Source organism: Hypanus sabinus, chromosome 14 (assembly GCF_030144855.1).
Source record: "Hypanus sabinus isolate sHypSab1 chromosome 14, sHypSab1.hap1, whole genome shotgun sequence".
NCBI lineage: Eukaryota > Metazoa > Chordata > Chondrichthyes > Myliobatiformes > Dasyatidae > Hypanus > Hypanus sabinus.
The window spans coordinates 73,685,821-73,704,723 of NC_082719.1; the positions used below are offsets into that span (position 1 = coordinate 73,685,821).

At 37.8% G+C, this 18,903-nt stretch overlaps 1 protein-coding gene across 2 annotated transcripts in view; it reads right to left on the reverse strand.

The window, feature by feature from the left end:
• Positions 1-1,406: 1,406 nt before the first annotated feature.
• Positions 1,407-18,903, reverse strand: part of parp8 (poly (ADP-ribose) polymerase family, member 8) — a 369,781-nt gene continuing 352,284 nt past the window's right edge. The window contains exon 26 of one of the 2 annotated variants that reach the window (XM_059989438.1): positions 1,407-12,323. In XM_059989438.1, the coding sequence (XP_059845421.1) occupies positions 12,221-12,323 (103 nt within the window). In that variant the 3' untranslated portion in view covers positions 1,407-12,220. Of the gene's footprint in view, positions 12,996-18,903 lie in introns of both variants that reach the window. The other variant, XM_059989439.1, reaches the window with a different exon arrangement.

Consider the following 18,903-nt stretch of genomic DNA (forward strand, 5'->3'; position numbering starts at 1 on the left):
ACTGCTTTCTTGGAAGCTCACCTGCGTCTTACAAGTTCTCTAGAAGGGATTTACCTTGCAATCTGAATTTTGTCTATCAATGCATTTGAAGGAAGATCCTGAGTAATGTTCACAGCCTGAAACGTTGACTGAAATATTCATTTCTATAGATACTGTCTGACTTGCAGAGTTCATCCAGCATTTTGTGTGTGGGTGTTGCTCCGGATTTCCAGCATCTTAACATTTTTTTTGGTTTCTTAAAATTGGACTGACTGTTTTCTTTTAAATGTTGAGAGATGGGATATATTGTTTTTCAAAGAGATCTCAATGTCTTTGCACATAAATTACAGCAAATGTGCAAATGGTCTGTTGGTCTTCATTGACATTAGGTTTGAATATAAGAGCAAAGATGAGAAATGTCTGCCCTGGAGGACTGTGAAAGTTCAGTCATTGATTTCATTAAAGACTATAATCAATTTTTAAAAAAATTTCAGAAATCATTGAATATGGGGTTAGGGCAGATGAATAATCTAGCCATTGTGTGATACAGCACAGCATCAGATCCTTTGGCTCAGCATATCCACTAATCCTTCTTTAAAAAAATATTTTTGCCTATATTCTGTCCCTCCAAATTATATGCCTACACACTAGGAGTAATTTACAGTGACCAGTTAACCTAGAATCTGCATATCTTTGTGATTTTGGTTGAAAAGGGAGCATCCGGACAAAACTGACAAATTGCTTAGAAAGCACCCATTGAACCTGGTGTCTGGTCACTGTAAGGCAACAACTCTACTAGCAGAAACATTGCTGATAAATGGTGGAGATCTATCATGATGGTGGAACAGATGCAAGGGTCCAAATATCCTACTCCTGCTTCTATTTATTACAGTATTAGTATAAGAACATAAGGTTGAGCTAATTGATAAAACTTTTTTCTACTTGCTGGACATTGAGTGTGTTTTTTAATTTACATTTTTAAACTATCAATATGAAATTTCTTATAATTTACAGTACTGTGCAAAGTCTTAGGTACATGTATAGCTAGGGTGCCAAAGGTTTTTTGCACAGTATTGTATATTATGTCTTTCCACTTACCAAATAACACTTAATACTACTGCTAATACAAAGCTAAGTTCTCATATTTCTGTTAACCAACCACCTTCCTATTTAAAAAATTTTGCATATACTGTAGGTTACTTCTAAATAGTAATTTTGCACCGTTTTTTGTACTTGCACGGTGTTTATTGCAGATTTTCATGGGGGTTAAGATCAATATTCCCAAAATACAATAACATAACTTTTTGCGTATTTGTCATAGCGATAAAAATATAATCCCACCGAACAGCTCACTTATTAAATGCATGGAAATTCACTCCTACTCACAGAACCATACTCTTCAGACACAGAAAACTCACCAGAAAGAATTGATTACCTTTTTAATGAAGCATTTACATCAATGATTGATCAAAACATTTCATGAACTGATCAAACAGCAAACATAAATCCAATTTGAGGAAATTAGACAGCAACAGGACCTAAACTTCTAATTAAAAGCAATGTGAACCGAGTACAGAAAATATTTGGCCTCTGTATTTTTTTGGCAAATTTACATCATGTACATACATTGATGTCGTTGTTGACAGTATCTTATACTTCTAAGGCACTGAAAGCTAAGGTACTGAATTACAATTACATCTGTTTGTGACTGCTGTTCTTCATCTTGTGTAATGAAAATTCTGCATCAAATTTTAAAATGAAAGCATAAAAAGGACAAAATAAGTGGGTTAGGAATAGAGTGGTGGTGAAAGTGGAAGCTCAGACAGATGAAGCTGCTGTGAGTCTTGATTAATTTTTCCTTTACAGCCATGCCGCTAATTGTGTCTGTTCTTTATGAATACTCAGTGATTAATCGTGAGAGAGAGGCAAAATGGATGAAACTGGTCTTTGGCAGTGGTGCACAGTGGGTGAAAACAGATCAACAACTATTTTACACAACTATGAAAGGAAGTCTGACATAAAAACACATACTGATGGAAATAAACAGCTGATTAGGCAGAATTTGTGGAAAGGGAGCCAAAGATAATGTTCTTTAATGTCTCTTCGTTACAAGTTTTCTTAAAGATGGCTGATCTCTTTTCCTACTTCATAGATGCTACCTGACATTTTGGAAATTTTCAGCATATTCTTTTGTTTTTACATGGTGTAGCGGAGTTGCCAATTTCCAGACACCGACATTTTGTTTCTACTGCAGGCTAGTTTCACCTCAAAAGATGAAAGTGAAAGGAATATAAATGACCGGAAGATTGGTTAGTATTTCATGTGTATCTCTAACCATTTGCTAAAGGGCCTTTATCAGTTTAAATGTGTTTCTCTGTTGTGGAGGCTTACCAATTTAAAACTTATTTTAAAACCTGGTATAAAAACTGAGAAAAACATAACAAAGTTATGTTTGTCATGGTATAATTTTCAAAGTAATATTAGCTCTAGGGCATTTTCCTATTTCAAGACATGCATTAATTATCACAATACACACACTCTATAATTAAGAGAAAATAATTAATATTCAACTTTTTAGCAGGATTGTCTGATGGATTCTCTGATTTTCTTCATTTGAATCATTTAAAATTAGTTGTGTCTCAATACCTCTCACATTTCCTTGTCAATTAGGTAATTATTTGAAATCCAAATGCAAATAAACCCAAACTTGCGATACTTAGTACACAATAGATCTGCAGGTGTTTTCTCAAACACCTTTCATTTGTATTGATAGCATGGCAGCGTGTAGTCTTAATTTAATGTCGAACAGTAGTATGGTCCACTTGCTTCATGCACATGCTTCACTCACTGGGTAATTAATTGATAAGCAAAAGATTGGCTTGCTTCTAATGTATTGAGTGAGTATAGCTCAATGGCAGAAACAGTAGTAGGTCATTCAGGCATTTGAAACAGTTCTACCATTCAGTTCCATCAAGTCTAAAATAAGGGGACAAAACACTCATTTGGCAATTGAGAAGAACAGTGAGAAAGCTGTTCAGCAAACTCTAACACACTGTTTGACCCAACAAAGGAAAACAGAATTAGATAAGATTTATGAAAGGCTGCAAAGTTTTTATCATTGGTCTTGCACTTTGGCCAAAAACAAATTACACCCTTTGAAACATTTTTAAGGTAATTACAAACCACTGAAAGCAACAGTCTGGCATGCAAATAATACACAGTCATACCTTAATTTGTGTTAGTAGCCATTCAACACTTCATAAAGAACCAAGTTTCAAATCACAGCTCAGACTACTAGATGATACACAATCTATATTTTTAACATGTTAGTCTCCTGACAACACACCCTTACCACCATGTCAAGAATTCCTTGATTCTGGCATGGTTCCGGAGGATTGGAAAATTGGAAATGTCACTGTGCTTTTTAAGAAGATGCAGAAGAAAGGAAATTATTAAGTTAGTTAGTTTGACTTCAGTGGTTGGAAAGATGTTGGTGTCCATTACTAAGGATGAGGTATTAGGGTACTTGGAGTATTCTGAGCAGTTTTGGGACCCTTATCTAAGAAAACGTGTTGGCACTGGAGACAATCCACAGGAACTTCACTAAAATGATTTCAGGATTGAAAAAGTTAATGTATGAGGAGCATTTGATGGCTTTGGGCCTGTACTCACTGGAGTTTAGAAGAATGGAATGGGAGGGGGATCTGACTGAAAACTATTGAATATCGAAAGGCCTAGATAGAATGGATGTGATGAGGATGTTTCCAATACTGGGTGAGTCTAGGACCAGAGGGCACAGCCTCAGAATAGAGGGGCATCCATTTAGAACAAAGAAATTTCTTTGGTGAATTGAGGAATTTATTGTCATGGATGGCTGTGGAGGCCAAAACATTGAGTATATTTAAAATGGAGGTTAATAAGTTCCTAATTAGACAGAGCATCAACTGTTATGGGGAGAAGGCAGGAAAATGGGATTGAGAGAAATAATAAATTAGCCATGATGGAATGGCAGAGCAGATTTGATAGACCGAGTGGCCTAATTCTGCTCCTATACCTTGTGTCAGAATACATGAGAGCGAAAGCAGTACTGATGGAGTTCATCTGGTATGAAAAAACACAGCAAACTGATAAAATCAGAAATCTAACTTTAGTGATAAGTCAATTTGACAATTTATATTAATAATCCCAAATGGCTTTGTAAAAATCTTAAACCTATACCATAAATACCTATATTATTAATAAAATGCACTGCATTGCTCACATTAACATTTAATCAGACTGTGCCTTACAGTGGAATGTAATGGAACACCGCTTGTAGGGCAAATATATACAGTGGTCTTAAAGTGTAAATTGCAATTTCAGTTTTCCAATTGCCCATGCAGCATAGCAGAAAAAATGAGCAGCAAGCAAAACACGGCTAGGAAAACAAATTTTTCAGGGTATGGAAAACTTATAGTCCACATTCTAACTTGGGTGAAATATTCTCCTCTCCACCAGTAGTTAGTTTTATGTGTAAAGGATGCACACTGTAGTATACACTGTTTTTATATGTGTTCAAACCATGTTTGTGGGCTAAGTATGGACCCATACAGCGTCCTACCCAGGGAGCCCAGAAAAATTGTCAAGCTCCAGTACAACCTGTGTGATGGGGAGGGATGCATTAGTAGGATTTACCAGAAATATCCCAAAACATAGCAACTGTTCTTTTAAGGGATTCAGCAGGCCAGACAGCATCCATGGAACAGTTGATGTTTGGGTTGAGACCCTTCGTCAGGACTGGAAAGGAAGTGGAAATTTGACAGAGTAAGACGGTGGGGTGGGGGGCGAGGAAGGGGAAGCAAAACAAGCTGGAAGGTGACAGGTGAATCCAGGTTGGGGGCGGGGGGTAGATGGGTACTGTAAAGGACTGGAGAAAAAGGAATCTGATAGAAGGAGAAAGTGGACCATGGAAGAAAGGGATAGAGGAGAGGCAACAGGGGGTGATGATAGGCTGGTGAGGAAAAGAGGTAAGAGGTCAAAGTGGGAAATAGAAAAAGGAAGGGGCAGGGGGAAAAATTACCAGAAGCTGGGGAAATGAATGTTCATGCCATTAGGTTGGTGACTACCTAGACAGAATAGGTTGGTATTGCTCCTCCAACCTCAGAGTGGTATCATCAGAGCAAAAGAGGAGGGCATGCCAGAATGGGAATGGGGATAGGAATAAAAAGGCTGGACACTGGAAAATCCTGCTGTTTGCAGATGAGGCGGAGGTGTGCGACAAAGCAAACCCCCAATCCATATTGGGTCTCGCCAATGCACAGTAGAGGAGGCTGAATCGGGAGCACCGGATACAGTAGATGGCCTCAAAGGATTTGCAGGTGGTGTTGCCTCAGCTGGATGGATTGTTTGGAGTCTGAATAGGAGAGAGGGACAAATGGGCAGGGGAATCGCCCAGTGAATGATCACTGTGGAGAGTGGAGGGGAGGGAAAAGTAAAGATTGTTTCAGTGGTAGGGTTCTGGTGAAGATGGATGATGTTGCGTGAATGATGTGTTGGATGTTCATGGGTTTGTAGATGAGGATAAGAGGAACTCTATTCCTGTTAAGGCAATCAGAAGATGGGATGAGTGTTGGTGTCTGGGAAATGGAGGAGATGCGAGTGAGGGTAGCATCAATGATGGAGGAAGGGAATCCCCATTCTTTGAAGAAGAAGGACATCTCTGATGTCTTGGAAAGGAAAGCCTCATCCTAAGAACAGATGTGGTAGGGATGAAAAAACAGAGAAAAGGGAATGGCATTTTTACAGGAGACAGGGTGGGAAAAGGTATAGTCAAGATAGCCATGGGAATCAAGAGGTTTACAAAAGATGTCAGTAGACAGTTTGTCTTGAGGGATGGAGACAGAGTGATTGAGAAAGGGGAGAAAGTTGTGAGAAAGGGTGAGAGGTTCAGAGAAATAAGACAATGGCTAAAAGATCTATTTGCACGTTTAGGTAGAAATCTATAAACCATGACATCCAGACATTGATTCTCCTCCTTTGCCCCAAAGATATCCTAGTTACCTAGGTTTGGAATAACTAGCAACTAAAATGCTCCATTAACCTAAGAACAAATGCCTGTTGTTCAGTTAACCCAGGACAGCCTTGGATTTTCTTCCATCAAATGACAAACTCTATGACATGGATAACCTAGATTGAAACAGGCACAAATCTGAACTCAAGGAAGTTTCCATGGAAATTAATGAACAAAAACTCATCAAACTTGAGCACAGCCTGTCAGAACAGCAATGGATGTTGGCTTCAATCTACGTGTAAAAACTAAGAATATCATAAAGAATGAAGTTCAGGAAATCTATACTATTTTGAAAGATTAATTTTGCTTAAAACTACTCAGAATCACTTTTCTTTTATGGCCATCTCTATTTTCCAAAGGTAAAATTCACTACCTTTATAAAGCCAAATATGATAAAAAAATAATAAACTGATTAAAAAATAGCTTCCCGACAAGACTATGAAGCCTAGCTATGACTCTATACTTAACAGAATTGTTCCAAGCAAATGTAGACGTTTGAAGTCCATTCTGCGTGGAAGCGGCTTCCTGCCTGTGTTTCCTCCCATAATATGCTATTGAAAACATCATTAGAACAAATGCACAGGTGAAGGCTAGCACTGTGCTCTTGATGAGGAACATAGCCCACAAATACCATCCCAGTAGGCTTTGTTTTTCAGTTGTAGGAATATTATGCATGACAAATGACAGAATAGTTAAATTGAGTTCTTGATCAGAGACAGTTTCTCAGACGGAAATGTTTGAAAAATTGTTGCTTGCATGTATCTAGTAAAGGATGTACTGGAGGGCATAATGTGCCAATTTCACTGATAAGGATGAACCTGGGCAGAAGCTTCCATTCATCCATTTTGCTGGAATCTCTCGTGATCATCAAAAACCTTGATCCTTATCAGTTACTTTCCTGGTGCCCAGCAAGGCAAACATAGTTTTACAATAAATGTCTTCTATATATTAGCTTGAGACAAAGTCACATTTTTTAAAATTATGAAATGAAATTTATTGAGAGACTTAAACATTGTCGGCACAGTAGCTTAGATCCCTCTTTGATCTCAAACATGGATGCTATCTATGTGGAGTTAGCATGTTCTCCCATGTTTCCACTGGGTGCACTGGGTTCCTCTTGTTCCAGTCACATAATGATTGGTAGGTTAATTGGCTCTAGTGCAAATGGGTAACAAATGAATCAGGTGTGGTGGAATGGGCATGGGCATGGGTGGTTGGGATTGGGTGTGAGAAGTTCAGAACAATGTAAGAGGGAAAAAGGGAGATACTTATGTGGGCGCTTCATGGTCATCTATGGGGCAAAGGTCTTGCTTCTGTGTTCTATGCTTCAATTAGTCTATAATGAGGCACTTTTGTAGGAATTGTTCTTGTATTCATATGATCTTATTACATCTCAAAATGCTTCAACAGCTTATAATTACTTTTCAAATGCAGTGACTGCATCATAAGCAGGGTGACAACCAAACTAAGGACAGTTCGTTGAACTCACGGTGAAAGAAACCCATGAGTTAATGGGCAGAATTGTGCTGGTCTGGGATTGCTATCCAGAACTGCTACCCATGGCCCTTGCATACTTGCACTTATCTGTCCCAAACAGGAAGCCAGTCTTGATGGCCCTCTGCTCATGATCTCAGTGGTGCCTAGCCTGTTTCTGGCATAGTCCCGAGCAACGCCTAAAAATACTGATGGTTGGCAAATATGAAATCAGTTTTCCTGCTGTAAGATGAATAAGAGATATTCATAGTTCATGCATGCCTTGGACATACTGATATTTATAAATCACAAGAATTGAATTAACAAACATTGGAAATTAACATAACGAACAAACTCAAAAGTGCTTAAAATAATCAGAAGATTTTTTTTTTAGAAAATGAACTCTTCCATTTAACCTCACTATAAATTGTACTGAAACCAGTGGGATTTCTAATCCAGCTTCGTCTTTTTGGTTCCACCATGTAGGGAGGCAAGCTGATTTGATTCCACAACTCTGTCAGTGGGTCACAGATTTCTGCATTTCACAGCATGGGCACACAAACCTTCAGTTTGAATAACTAATCTGTAGAGTTCTGAACGAAACTGCATACTGCACCCAGCAGTATCAGATCCAATGTGCTTTGGCAGTATTTTATAGTGAGGGCTGTTATTTTATAGTACTGGGGAAAATCATGGTTTTTCTCATTATAGCAAATATTTTGCTTCTAGTTTCAATTAAAGGACAGGCAGATTTTAAATTTCATCTGATTGATGATACTTCCAATAATACAGCATTCCTTCAGAGTATGCTCAAATGCTGTGCTTATAACAGCATGTTGTTAAAATTATTCACACAGCTAACCTAATATGCATAATACATTCCAAAAAGTTATCTCAAAAGACATCAGGTTAACAGTTTATGCAATCAAGTACAGTCAATGCTTTAGGGTTTGTGCTTTGCTTGCCAAAGACCACTTTTACCCATTCACAAATGTAATGTCCATGACTGAAAGTCCTTTCACAAATACATGTCTAGTATGTTAATATGGACTCTGCTGTTATAGTGGGCAATGCCATTAGAAGTATTAGAGCAAGAAAACATATCCCACATGCCCTTTTTTATTTTAAGTGGCCCAAGTACCAAACATAGCCTGATAACAATTGATATTTACATCTGTGACAACAGCCATTTTCACCATTTGTTTATGTGGTTAATAATTATACTTCCAAGGGATATTAACCACTTTTCCATTTCTGGGGAAGGTACAAAATAAATATGCTAGTCAAAAACACTCTTTACTTCACTGTGATGCTCCATGAATGAGAATACATATCGTCTGCTCGTGCTACTCCGCTTAGATCCATTTTATCGTACTTTGGGAGGATGAACACCGGTTAAAATGCAAAGAATAGATTACAATATAAAAATACAGTTTGGAGATGGTGAGAAAGGAGGGGACGGAGTGGTTGGTGGGGCAATAGAACCACTACCTAACAATTTAGTTTCCATTACACTGTTCATCCTCCCTAATTTTCACGTCCATTCATCTTGAACTTTTAACACAAGAGATTCCACAGATGCTGGAAATCCAGAGTAGCACACACAAAATGGAGGAACTTGGTAGGTCAGGCAACATTTGTGGAGAGGAATAAACAGTCAAAGTTTTGAGTTGAGAGCCGTCAATGGGACTGGAAAAGAAGCCAGAATGAGAAGGTGGGGCAGGGAGACGGAGAACAAGCGAAACTTGATAGGTTAAGCTGTAAGGGAGATACTTGGATGTGATGGGTGGAAAAGGTAAAAGGCTATAGAAGAAGGGACACCAGAGGGAACCAACAGGTAAATAAGGAGAAAAGATGAGAAGGGAATCAGAACATGGAATGGAAAAAGAGAGAAGGGGTAGGAGACAAAATTACTGGAGATTAGAGAAATCGATGTTCTTGCTATTAGGTTGGGGCTACCCGGGTGGAACCTTCCCCCTTACATGGCTTAACCTATCATCTTGCAGCTTGTACAATTTCACTTACCCCCACCCTCTCATTCTGAGTTCTCCCCCCTTTCTTTTCAGTCTTGATGAAGGGTCTTGGTTTGAAATACTGTCTGTTTATTCCTTTCCATAGATACCTGACCTGGTGAGTTCTGTGTGTGTTAATCTTGATCTGTTAGTTGATTTCTGACCTAGAATTGAATTTACTCTAAATAATAGAAGAATCAGTGAAACTTATTATTTTAACTGTTTTAAGTATTGACCTGTGAAACCTTGGGTTACTTTCATGAACAAATCTAAATATGCAACATTGATTACTGGGACTGCAAATTGTGACTGGGAACCTATATGCTGCAGTGTGGATATACAGACAGTGCTTAATGCAGGGTTGGTATTATATTAGAAATAAGTAGAGGAAAATTGAACAAAAGTTGTGATTTAGTCAAAGAAGTGAAAGATGCTAAAATGCAAAGCAGAAATATATTTTAAAAGGACAGTACAAACTATACCTCATAATAGTGAAATCTGGTGTGGTGGCACAGCAAATGTCCAAAACGAAAGCTTTCAACAAATCTTCACAAATTTGTCAAATAAGTATAAATAGAGAATATATGTTGAAAAACTTGATACCTATTTTGAAGAGTTAGTTCACATTGCATACCTTGTTACAAACATGCTTACAATCTGCATCTTTCAACTCTGAAATATGTCACAGGAATTATTCCTTTAACTGATACTTAAGACATGTTATGATAGTGTACAATGATAATGTAACAAATACTTAAAAGAAGTGATTTCTATATTTTAAACAAGTCCAAAGAAAGTTTGATTTGTAAACTTCTTTCATACCTGATATTTTAATCTTCATTATTTTAAGCTGAAATCAGTACCATCAATATATCGTGAGAGAGCAAAAAGAATGAAACTGGTTGATCTGTCTGAAAAGTTGCATTTCTAAACTCTTTGTAATTAAAGAGTATCAAATTAAATGCTGATTTTTAATTGTATCTGATACAGAAGAGTGGAATAAGCAATACCATTGTAAAGTGTTTTGTGCTTGTATCTAGATTAAGTCTGTAATTTCCAAGAGCTTTATGAAAAGTACAGATATTGCAATGTTCTCTTTGAACTACTGCTCCCCAATCTGCAAAATTATAACTTACATAACAACACAGGCTGTTTAACGTTCTCCAAAGTGGATCCCTCCTCAATTCAGCTTTCTACGGTACTTTTGAAATAAAAACTGAGAACAAAATCATTTTATCGTTGTAAAATGGCACATTGTAGAGGGGGTTTTGCTGTAAATCAAATACCAAATGTTACTAATTTTAACTGCATAATTAAATCTTCCTAACAATAGACAAGTATTCAGTCATATTATGATGACATCATTGACTTAATGCCACATGGTCACTCCCACATGCAAGGTACCTAGGGTACTCACTGCAAGGATTATATAATATTGGTTCAAAACAGTTACTAAGAATCTTTTTTTTCTTCTTTTGAAATAATATGCCAAAATCTAGTAACTCTTCACATAATAATCGTATTAGTAGGGAGTTCAATATCGACAGAATTAAAAGGTGTCAGAGCAATGTTGGATGGATCATTTTTATCCCGAAAGAAGATACTGTCTGTAAAGGGAAAAAAAACTTCAACCAGATTCAAAACTCAGGAGCGGAGTGACAACCTTATTTTAATTGAAGACCAATCCTTATTTTAAACATAAATATGCCACTTTTATAGAAAAAAGCAGTGTTCTATTTTTTTGGACAAGTTCAGATATCAAAATGACTATCCTTTATTGTCTCAATATGCTGAAATTCTGCACTACATTTCTATTTTTTAAAAAAATGTACATTTTGGATACCATTTCTCAAGACTCTGGTATTGTTTTAGTTTTTATTCTGGTCTAAAAGGAATCTGTAGTGGCTGCCAGCACCAATGTCCATCACCACCAAGAGTTTTTAAAAAAGGCTTTGTTATATAAAAAGTTGGCATCATTATGGCGCTTTAGAAGGGAGGGTTTCTTCACTAAGGCCCGCAATCAAAGCACCCCAGGCAGTATTTTGTTAAATTTCTTTTTGTCTTCACAATTATAACATTTTTCAAAATATAAATAAAACAATGGTTTGGCTGGTATAGGATAGACTGACTTTTTAAAAAGTAACACAGTTCTCACTCCTAATGGGAGTGGACTATATCAACATTGCTAAAACTATGTGGTATTTATGAGTAAAAGAGGAGCAACTGATAAACATGGAACATTCTTGATTCATCTGATGCCTGAGGCAGAGTTTTCCTCCTCAGCATTCCTACATGGCAACTTAGAGATACAGTGGGGTGCAATCCCGTAAGTATCACTCATCGCAAATTCTACACTTCGCCAAGATTCACAACTTAACTAATCAGCACCAGAACCTAATCCAGTCATAACGCACCAGTCTCATGCTCAATTTCCCAAAGCCGAATAAAATCAGGGTCAATACACAATACTGTACAACTTTTCCAGGAAAACCCATCACAACAATGCCAACTCGATGTCTGGCAAAACTTCGGACTTAGCTTTTCTAAAATATTGGGTTCGAATGAGAAATCTTGAAAATAAGTGCGTTATTTAAATCTTAGCTTGTGCATTTGAAATTAGGTTGTTAATATTTTAGTTCGAAACTGCACTGCAGCTTAAAAGCCAGACGTGGCATTCTGATCCAGTCAGTGATGATGTGTGATTCTTTTAACCTGTTGCTGTCTGGTTTCCAATAACCCGAAGAATTTCTTTATGAATGCTGGCATCCTGTGTGTTTGTACTGATATCACCCACTTGGCCATCTTCATATCTGAAACAAACGACAAGTCAATGTTCCAGGTGGAGTATGGGTTCTTAGCATCTATATTTCTATGAATAAATGCTATTATAAACTTCCACCTCCCTGGGCCACAATCATGAGACTAGGATTGAGTTGGGAAAACAGATGGAGACTAGAAATTGGAGGAGAAGAGGAGAGGACAGAGAGGGTAGTGTAGTAGAAAATGGCTTTGGGGCAGTGGAAGTTAGTCTAGGATAAATATAACTAAATTTACTTGGCAGATTGTCTAGTCTTACATTGCACTTCAAAGTCTACAATATAGTGGTAGTGGTTTATTATTGTCACATGTACCAATATACAGCTTGTCTTGCATACTGTTTATACAGATCAAATCATTACACAGTACATTGAGCTGGAATAATGTAAAACAATAATAATAGAATAAAGTGAAAGAACTACCAAAAAGGTGAATGGCAGGTAAACAGTTAAAGTGCAGGATCATAGGTAAATTGTGAGTCTAAGAGTCTATCTTATCCTACTAAATATTTGGAGTGCCCAATGATGGGTCTTCACATGGCAATCTAATCAAAGTTCCTATACAATGTTACATTAGAAATTAAAACATTCTCCCATGGATGCCCATGCAGAAGTGATGTTAAGTTTTCAAGGGTGAATCAAGCCTTGAAATGCCTGGTCATATTTCTGGAGTGACACAAGAAGAAAAAAAATTATCAATACTTCAAAAAGCAGTTGTGAAAATGCTAATAATACAGTGCATTACATTTCACTTTTCTTGCATATATTTTTCTTTATTCATATGCTTTTATAGACACTTTATTTCACAGCTTTATTTTCCTTTGTTTTCTCTCTTTCTTTAACTGCCTTATTTAGTTACTAAGAAGACACTCTGATCACTTGGCCTTATCCTATCAGAGGTATTTCTTTTTGTACCTCTGAAACTTAAAATTAATTTGTTTTCTCACTTTTGTAATTCTGATGAAAGACCTTCAAGCTGATCTTGCCTTATCTACTGAGACTTTTTAGCAGTTTCTGTGTTTTCCTTCAATGCATCATCATCTGTTTCTATTTGATTCCACTTCAATGACATCTGAAATAATTCCTTACTTACTGCCTTATGGGAAATAGGTTCTTAATTCAGATGAAACAAAATCAGTTGTTGAACAAAAATACATCAAGCATGATCAAAATAATGACAAATATAATTAGGGACCTAAGGACAATTCAAAAGCATTCTATTCAAAATCTCTTTTCATATACTGTTCATAACCATATAACAATTACAGCATGGAAACAGGCCATCTCAGCCCATCTTGTCCATGCCAAATGCTTACTCTCACCTAGTCCCATCGACCTGCACTCAGCCCATAACCCTCCATTTCTTTCCTGTCCATATACCTATCCAATTTTACTTTAAATGACAATATCGAACCTGCCTTTACCACTTCTACTGGAAGCTCGTTCCACACAGCTACCACTCTCTGAGTAAAGAAATTCCCCCTCGTGTTACCCCCTGAACTTTTGTCCCCTAACTCTCAACTCATGTCCTCTTGTTTGAATCTCCCCTACTCTCAATGGAAATGTCAACTCTATCTATCCCCCTCATAATTTAAAATACTTCTATCAAGTCCCCCCTCAACATTCTACGCTCCAAAGAATAAAGGCCTAACTTGTTCAAACTTTCTCTGTAACTTAGGTGCTGAAACCCAGGTAACATTCTAGTAAATCTCCTCTGTACTCTCCCTATTTTGTTGATATCTTTCCTATAGTTTAGTGACCACGACTGTACACAATACTCCAAATTTGGCCTTACCAATGCCTTATACAATTTTAACAATACATCCCAACTCCTATACTCAATGCTCTGATTTATAAAGGCCAGCATACCAAAAGCTTTCTTCATCACCCTATCCACATGAGATTCTACCTTCAGGGAACTATGCACCATTATTTCTAGATCACTCTGTTCTACTGCATTCTTCAATGCCCTACCATTTACCATGTACTGTATGTCCTATTTTGATTATTCCTACCAAAATGTAGCACCTCACACTTCTCAGCATTAAACTCCATCTGCCATCTTTCAGCCCACTCTTCTAACTGGCCTAAATCTCTGTAAGATTTGAAAGCCTACTTCATTATCCACAAAGCCACCTACCTTCGTATCATCTGCATACTTACTAATCCAATTTACCACCCCATCATCCAGATCATTAATGTATATGACAAACAATATTGGACCCAGTACAGATCCCTGAGGCACACCACTAGTCACCGACCTCCAACCTGACGAACAGCTATCCACCACTACTCTCTGGCATCTCCCATCCAGCCACCGTTGAATCCATTTTACTATTTCAATATTAACACCAAAAGATTGAACCTTCCTAACTAACCTTCCCTGCGGAACCTTGTCAAAGGCCTTACTGAAGTCCATACAGACAACATCCACTGCTCTACCCTCGTCAACCTTCCAAGTAACCTCTTCAAAAAATTCAATAAGATTTGTCAAACATGACCTTCCATGCACAAATCCATGTTGACTGCTCCTAAGCAGACCCTGTCTATCCAGATAATTATTATACCATCTCTAAGAATACTTTCCATTAATTTACCCACAATGACATCAAACTTACAAGCCTATAATTGCTAGGTTTACTCTTAGAACCCTTTTATAACAACGGAACAACATGAGCAATACGCCAATCCTCTGGCACCATTCCTGTTTCTAATGACATTTGAAATATTTCTGTCAGAGCCCCTGCTATTTCTACACTAACTTCCCTCAAGGTCCTAGGGAATATCCTGTCAGGACCTGGATATTTATCCACTTTTATATTCCTTAAAAGCACCAGTACTTCCTCCTCTTTAATCGTCATAGTTTCCATAATATCCCTACTTGTTTCCCTTACATTACACAATTCAATATCCTTCTCCTTAGTGAATACCGAAGAAAAGAAATTGTTCAAAATCTCCCCCATCTCTTTCGGCTCCACACATAGCTGTCCACTCTGACTTTCTAAGGGACTAATTTTATCCCTCACTATTCTTTTGCTATTAATATAACTGTAGAAACCCTTTGGATTTATTTTCACCTTACTTGCCAAAGCAACCTTGTATCTTCTTTTAGCTTTTCTAATTTCTTTCATACGATTCGTTTTACATTCTTTATATTCCTCAAGCACCTCATTTACTCCATGCTGCCTATATTTATTGTAGATCTCTCTCTTTTTCCTAACCAAGTTTCCAATATCCCTTGAAAACTATGGCTCTCTCAAACTTTTAACCTTTCCTTTCAACCTAACAGGAACATAAAGATTCTGTACCCTCAAAATTTCACCTTTAAATGACCTCCATTTCTCTATTACATCCTTCCCATAAAACAAATTGTCCCAATCCACTCCTTCTAAATCCTTTTGCATCTCCTCAAAGTTAGCCTTTCTCCAATCAAAAATCTCAACCCTGGGTCCAATCCTATCTTTCTCCATAATTATATTGAAACTAATGGCATTGTGATCACTGGACCTGAAGTACTCCCCAACACATGCCTCCGTCACCTGACTTATCTCATTCCCTAACAGGAGATCCAACAGTACCTCTTCTCTAGTTGGTACATCTATGTATTGCTGCAAAAAACTATCCTGCACACATTTTACAAACTCCAAACCATCCAGCCCTTTTACAATATGGGCTTCCTAGTCTATGTGTGGAAAATTAAAATCTCCCACAATCACAACCCTGTGCTTACTACAAATATCTGTTATCTCCTTACAAATTTGCTCTTTACAAATAACAAAGTTTCCATTTGTCCTTTTATTTGTTTTTCTATTTTGTGCACATCATCAATAAGACGCATAATTTTATCTCGTTTGGTATTCGTCAAAATAAGCAAACGTATGTATTAATTGATTTATTACAGAGAAAGCATTATTTTTCTCAAGTCATGATTCTCTGGGTGGTGGAAGCAGAGGATGAAAGTTTTTTTAAATGTGGGAGAAGGAAGGATTGAAAATAAACTATGTAGACAGATTGCAGTGTTTAGGTATGATAGGTTAACAATTAAATAGTGGTACATGTTTGTAGGTCAAAGGTATTAGACCAAAAGACATAGCTGCAGAATTAGGCCATTCAGCCCATCGAGTCTACTCCACAATTCCATCAGGGCTGATCCCAGATCCCACTCAAACCCAAACACCAGCCTTCTCACCATATCTTTTGATGCCCTGTCCGATTGGGAAACGATCAACTTCTGCCTTAAATAGATGCACCTACTTGGCCTCCACCACAGTCTATGGCAGAGTATTCCACAGATTTACTACTCTCTGGCTAAAACAATTCCTCCTTACATCTGTTCTAAAGGGTCACCCCTCAATTATGAGGATGTGCCCTCTAGTTCTGGATAGGAAACATCCTCTCCACATTTACCCTATCTAGTCCTTTCAACATTTGCTAGGTTTCAATGGGATCTTCCCCCCCCCCACCCCCGCATTCTTTTAAATTCCAGTGAGTACAGGCCTGAAGCTGCCAAATGCCCCTCACGTGTTAACCCCTTCATTCCTGGATTCATCCTTGTGAACCTCTTCTGGACTGTCTCCATTGACAATACATCTTTTCTGAGATATGGGTCCCAAAACTGTTGACAATACTCCAAGTGTGGCCTGACTTGTAAAGGATCAGCCTTACCTCCTTGCTTTTATATTCTATTCTCCTTGAAATAAATGCTAACATTACATTTATCTTCTTTACCACAAACTCAACCTGTAAATTCACCTTCTGGGAGTCTTGCATGAGGACTCTTAAGTCCCTCTGCACCTCTAATGTTTGAACTTCCTCCCTATTTAAATAATAGTCCACACTATTGTACTTTAACCAAAATGCATTATCATACATTTCTCAACATTGTATTCTATCTGCCACTTTTTGCCCATTCTTCCAATTTGTCTAAGCCCTGCTGCAATTGCATTGTTTCCTCAAAACTACCTACCCATTCACCTATCTTCGTATCATCTGCAAACTTTGCCACAAAGCCATTGATTCCCTTATCTAAATCACTAACAAACAATGTGAAAAGCAACAGTTCCAATACTGACCCCCCCGAAGAACACGACATAACCAGCAGCCAACCAGAGAAAGCCTCTTTTATTCCCACTCATTGCCTCCTGCCTGTCACCAATTCCAATATCCATGCCAGTATCTTTCCTGTAAAGCCATATGATTTTATCTTGTTAAGCAGCTTCATGTGTTGCACCTTATCAAACATTTTCAGAAAATCCAAGTAAATGACATTCACTGTCTCTCCTTTGTTCACACTGCTCATTACCTCCTTGAAGAACTTTAACAGATTTTTCAGGCAAGATTTCCCTTTACAAAAGCCACGCTGACTTTGGCTTATTTTATCATTAATCTCCAATTACCTCAAAACTGCATCCTTAATAGTAGACTCCAACACCTTCCCAACAACTGAGGTTAGTCTAGTTGGCCTATAATTTCCTATTTCTGCCTTCTTCTTTTCTTAAAGAATGGAGTGATATTTGTAATCTTAGATTATGTTAGAATCAAGTGATTCTTGAAAGATCATGACCAGTGTGTCCATTATCTCTTCAGCATCCTCTCTCAGGACTTTGGGATGTGGTCCATCTGGCCCAGATGACTTATCCACTTTGAGAGTTTTGAGTTTGCCTAGCACATTTTCCTTTGTAATAGCAATGGCACTCATTCCTGCTCTCTGACACTCACAGATCTCTGGCACACTGCTAGGGTTTTCCATAGCGGTGACTGAAACAAAGTACCCATTGAGTTCATCTGCCATTTCTTTGCCCCCATTATTACCTCACCAGCATCATTTTCCAGTGCTCCAATATCAACTCTCACCTCCCTTTTATTCTTTACATAACTGACAAAAACTTTTAATATCCTGTTTTATATTATTGACTAGTCTGCCCTCCCATTACATCTTTTCCCTTCTTATAACATTTTTAGTTGTCTTTTGTTGGATTTTAAAAGCTTCCCAATCATTCAACTTCCCACTTACAGTTGCTACATTATATGTCATTTCTTTAGCTTTTATGCAGTTGTTAACTTCCTTTGTCAGCCACAGTTACCTACCCCTGCCCTTTGAGAACTTCTTCCTCTGTGTGACATATTTATCCTGTGCCTTGAGAATTATTCCCAGAAACTTCAGCTATCTCTGCTCTGCTGTCATCCTGCCAGTATCTTCCTCCAATTCACCTGGGAAAGCTTCTCTTTCATGCCTCTGTAATTCTCTTTATTCCATTGCTACACTGATACATGTGACTTGTGCTTCTCCATCTCAAATTTCAGTATGAATTCAATCATATAATGATCACTGCCTCCTAAAGGTTCCTTTATGTTAAGCTCCCTAATAAGATCTGGGTTAATACACAACACCCAATCCAAGGTAGCCTTTCCCCAAATAGGCTCAAGTTCAAGCTGCCTTGAAAAGCCATCTCATAAGCATTCAATGCATTCTCTGCCTTGTGATCTGACACCAACCTGATTTTCCCAAACCCCTTGCATATTGAAGTCCCCCATTACAATTGAGTCATTACCCTTGTTAGATGCCGTTTTCAGC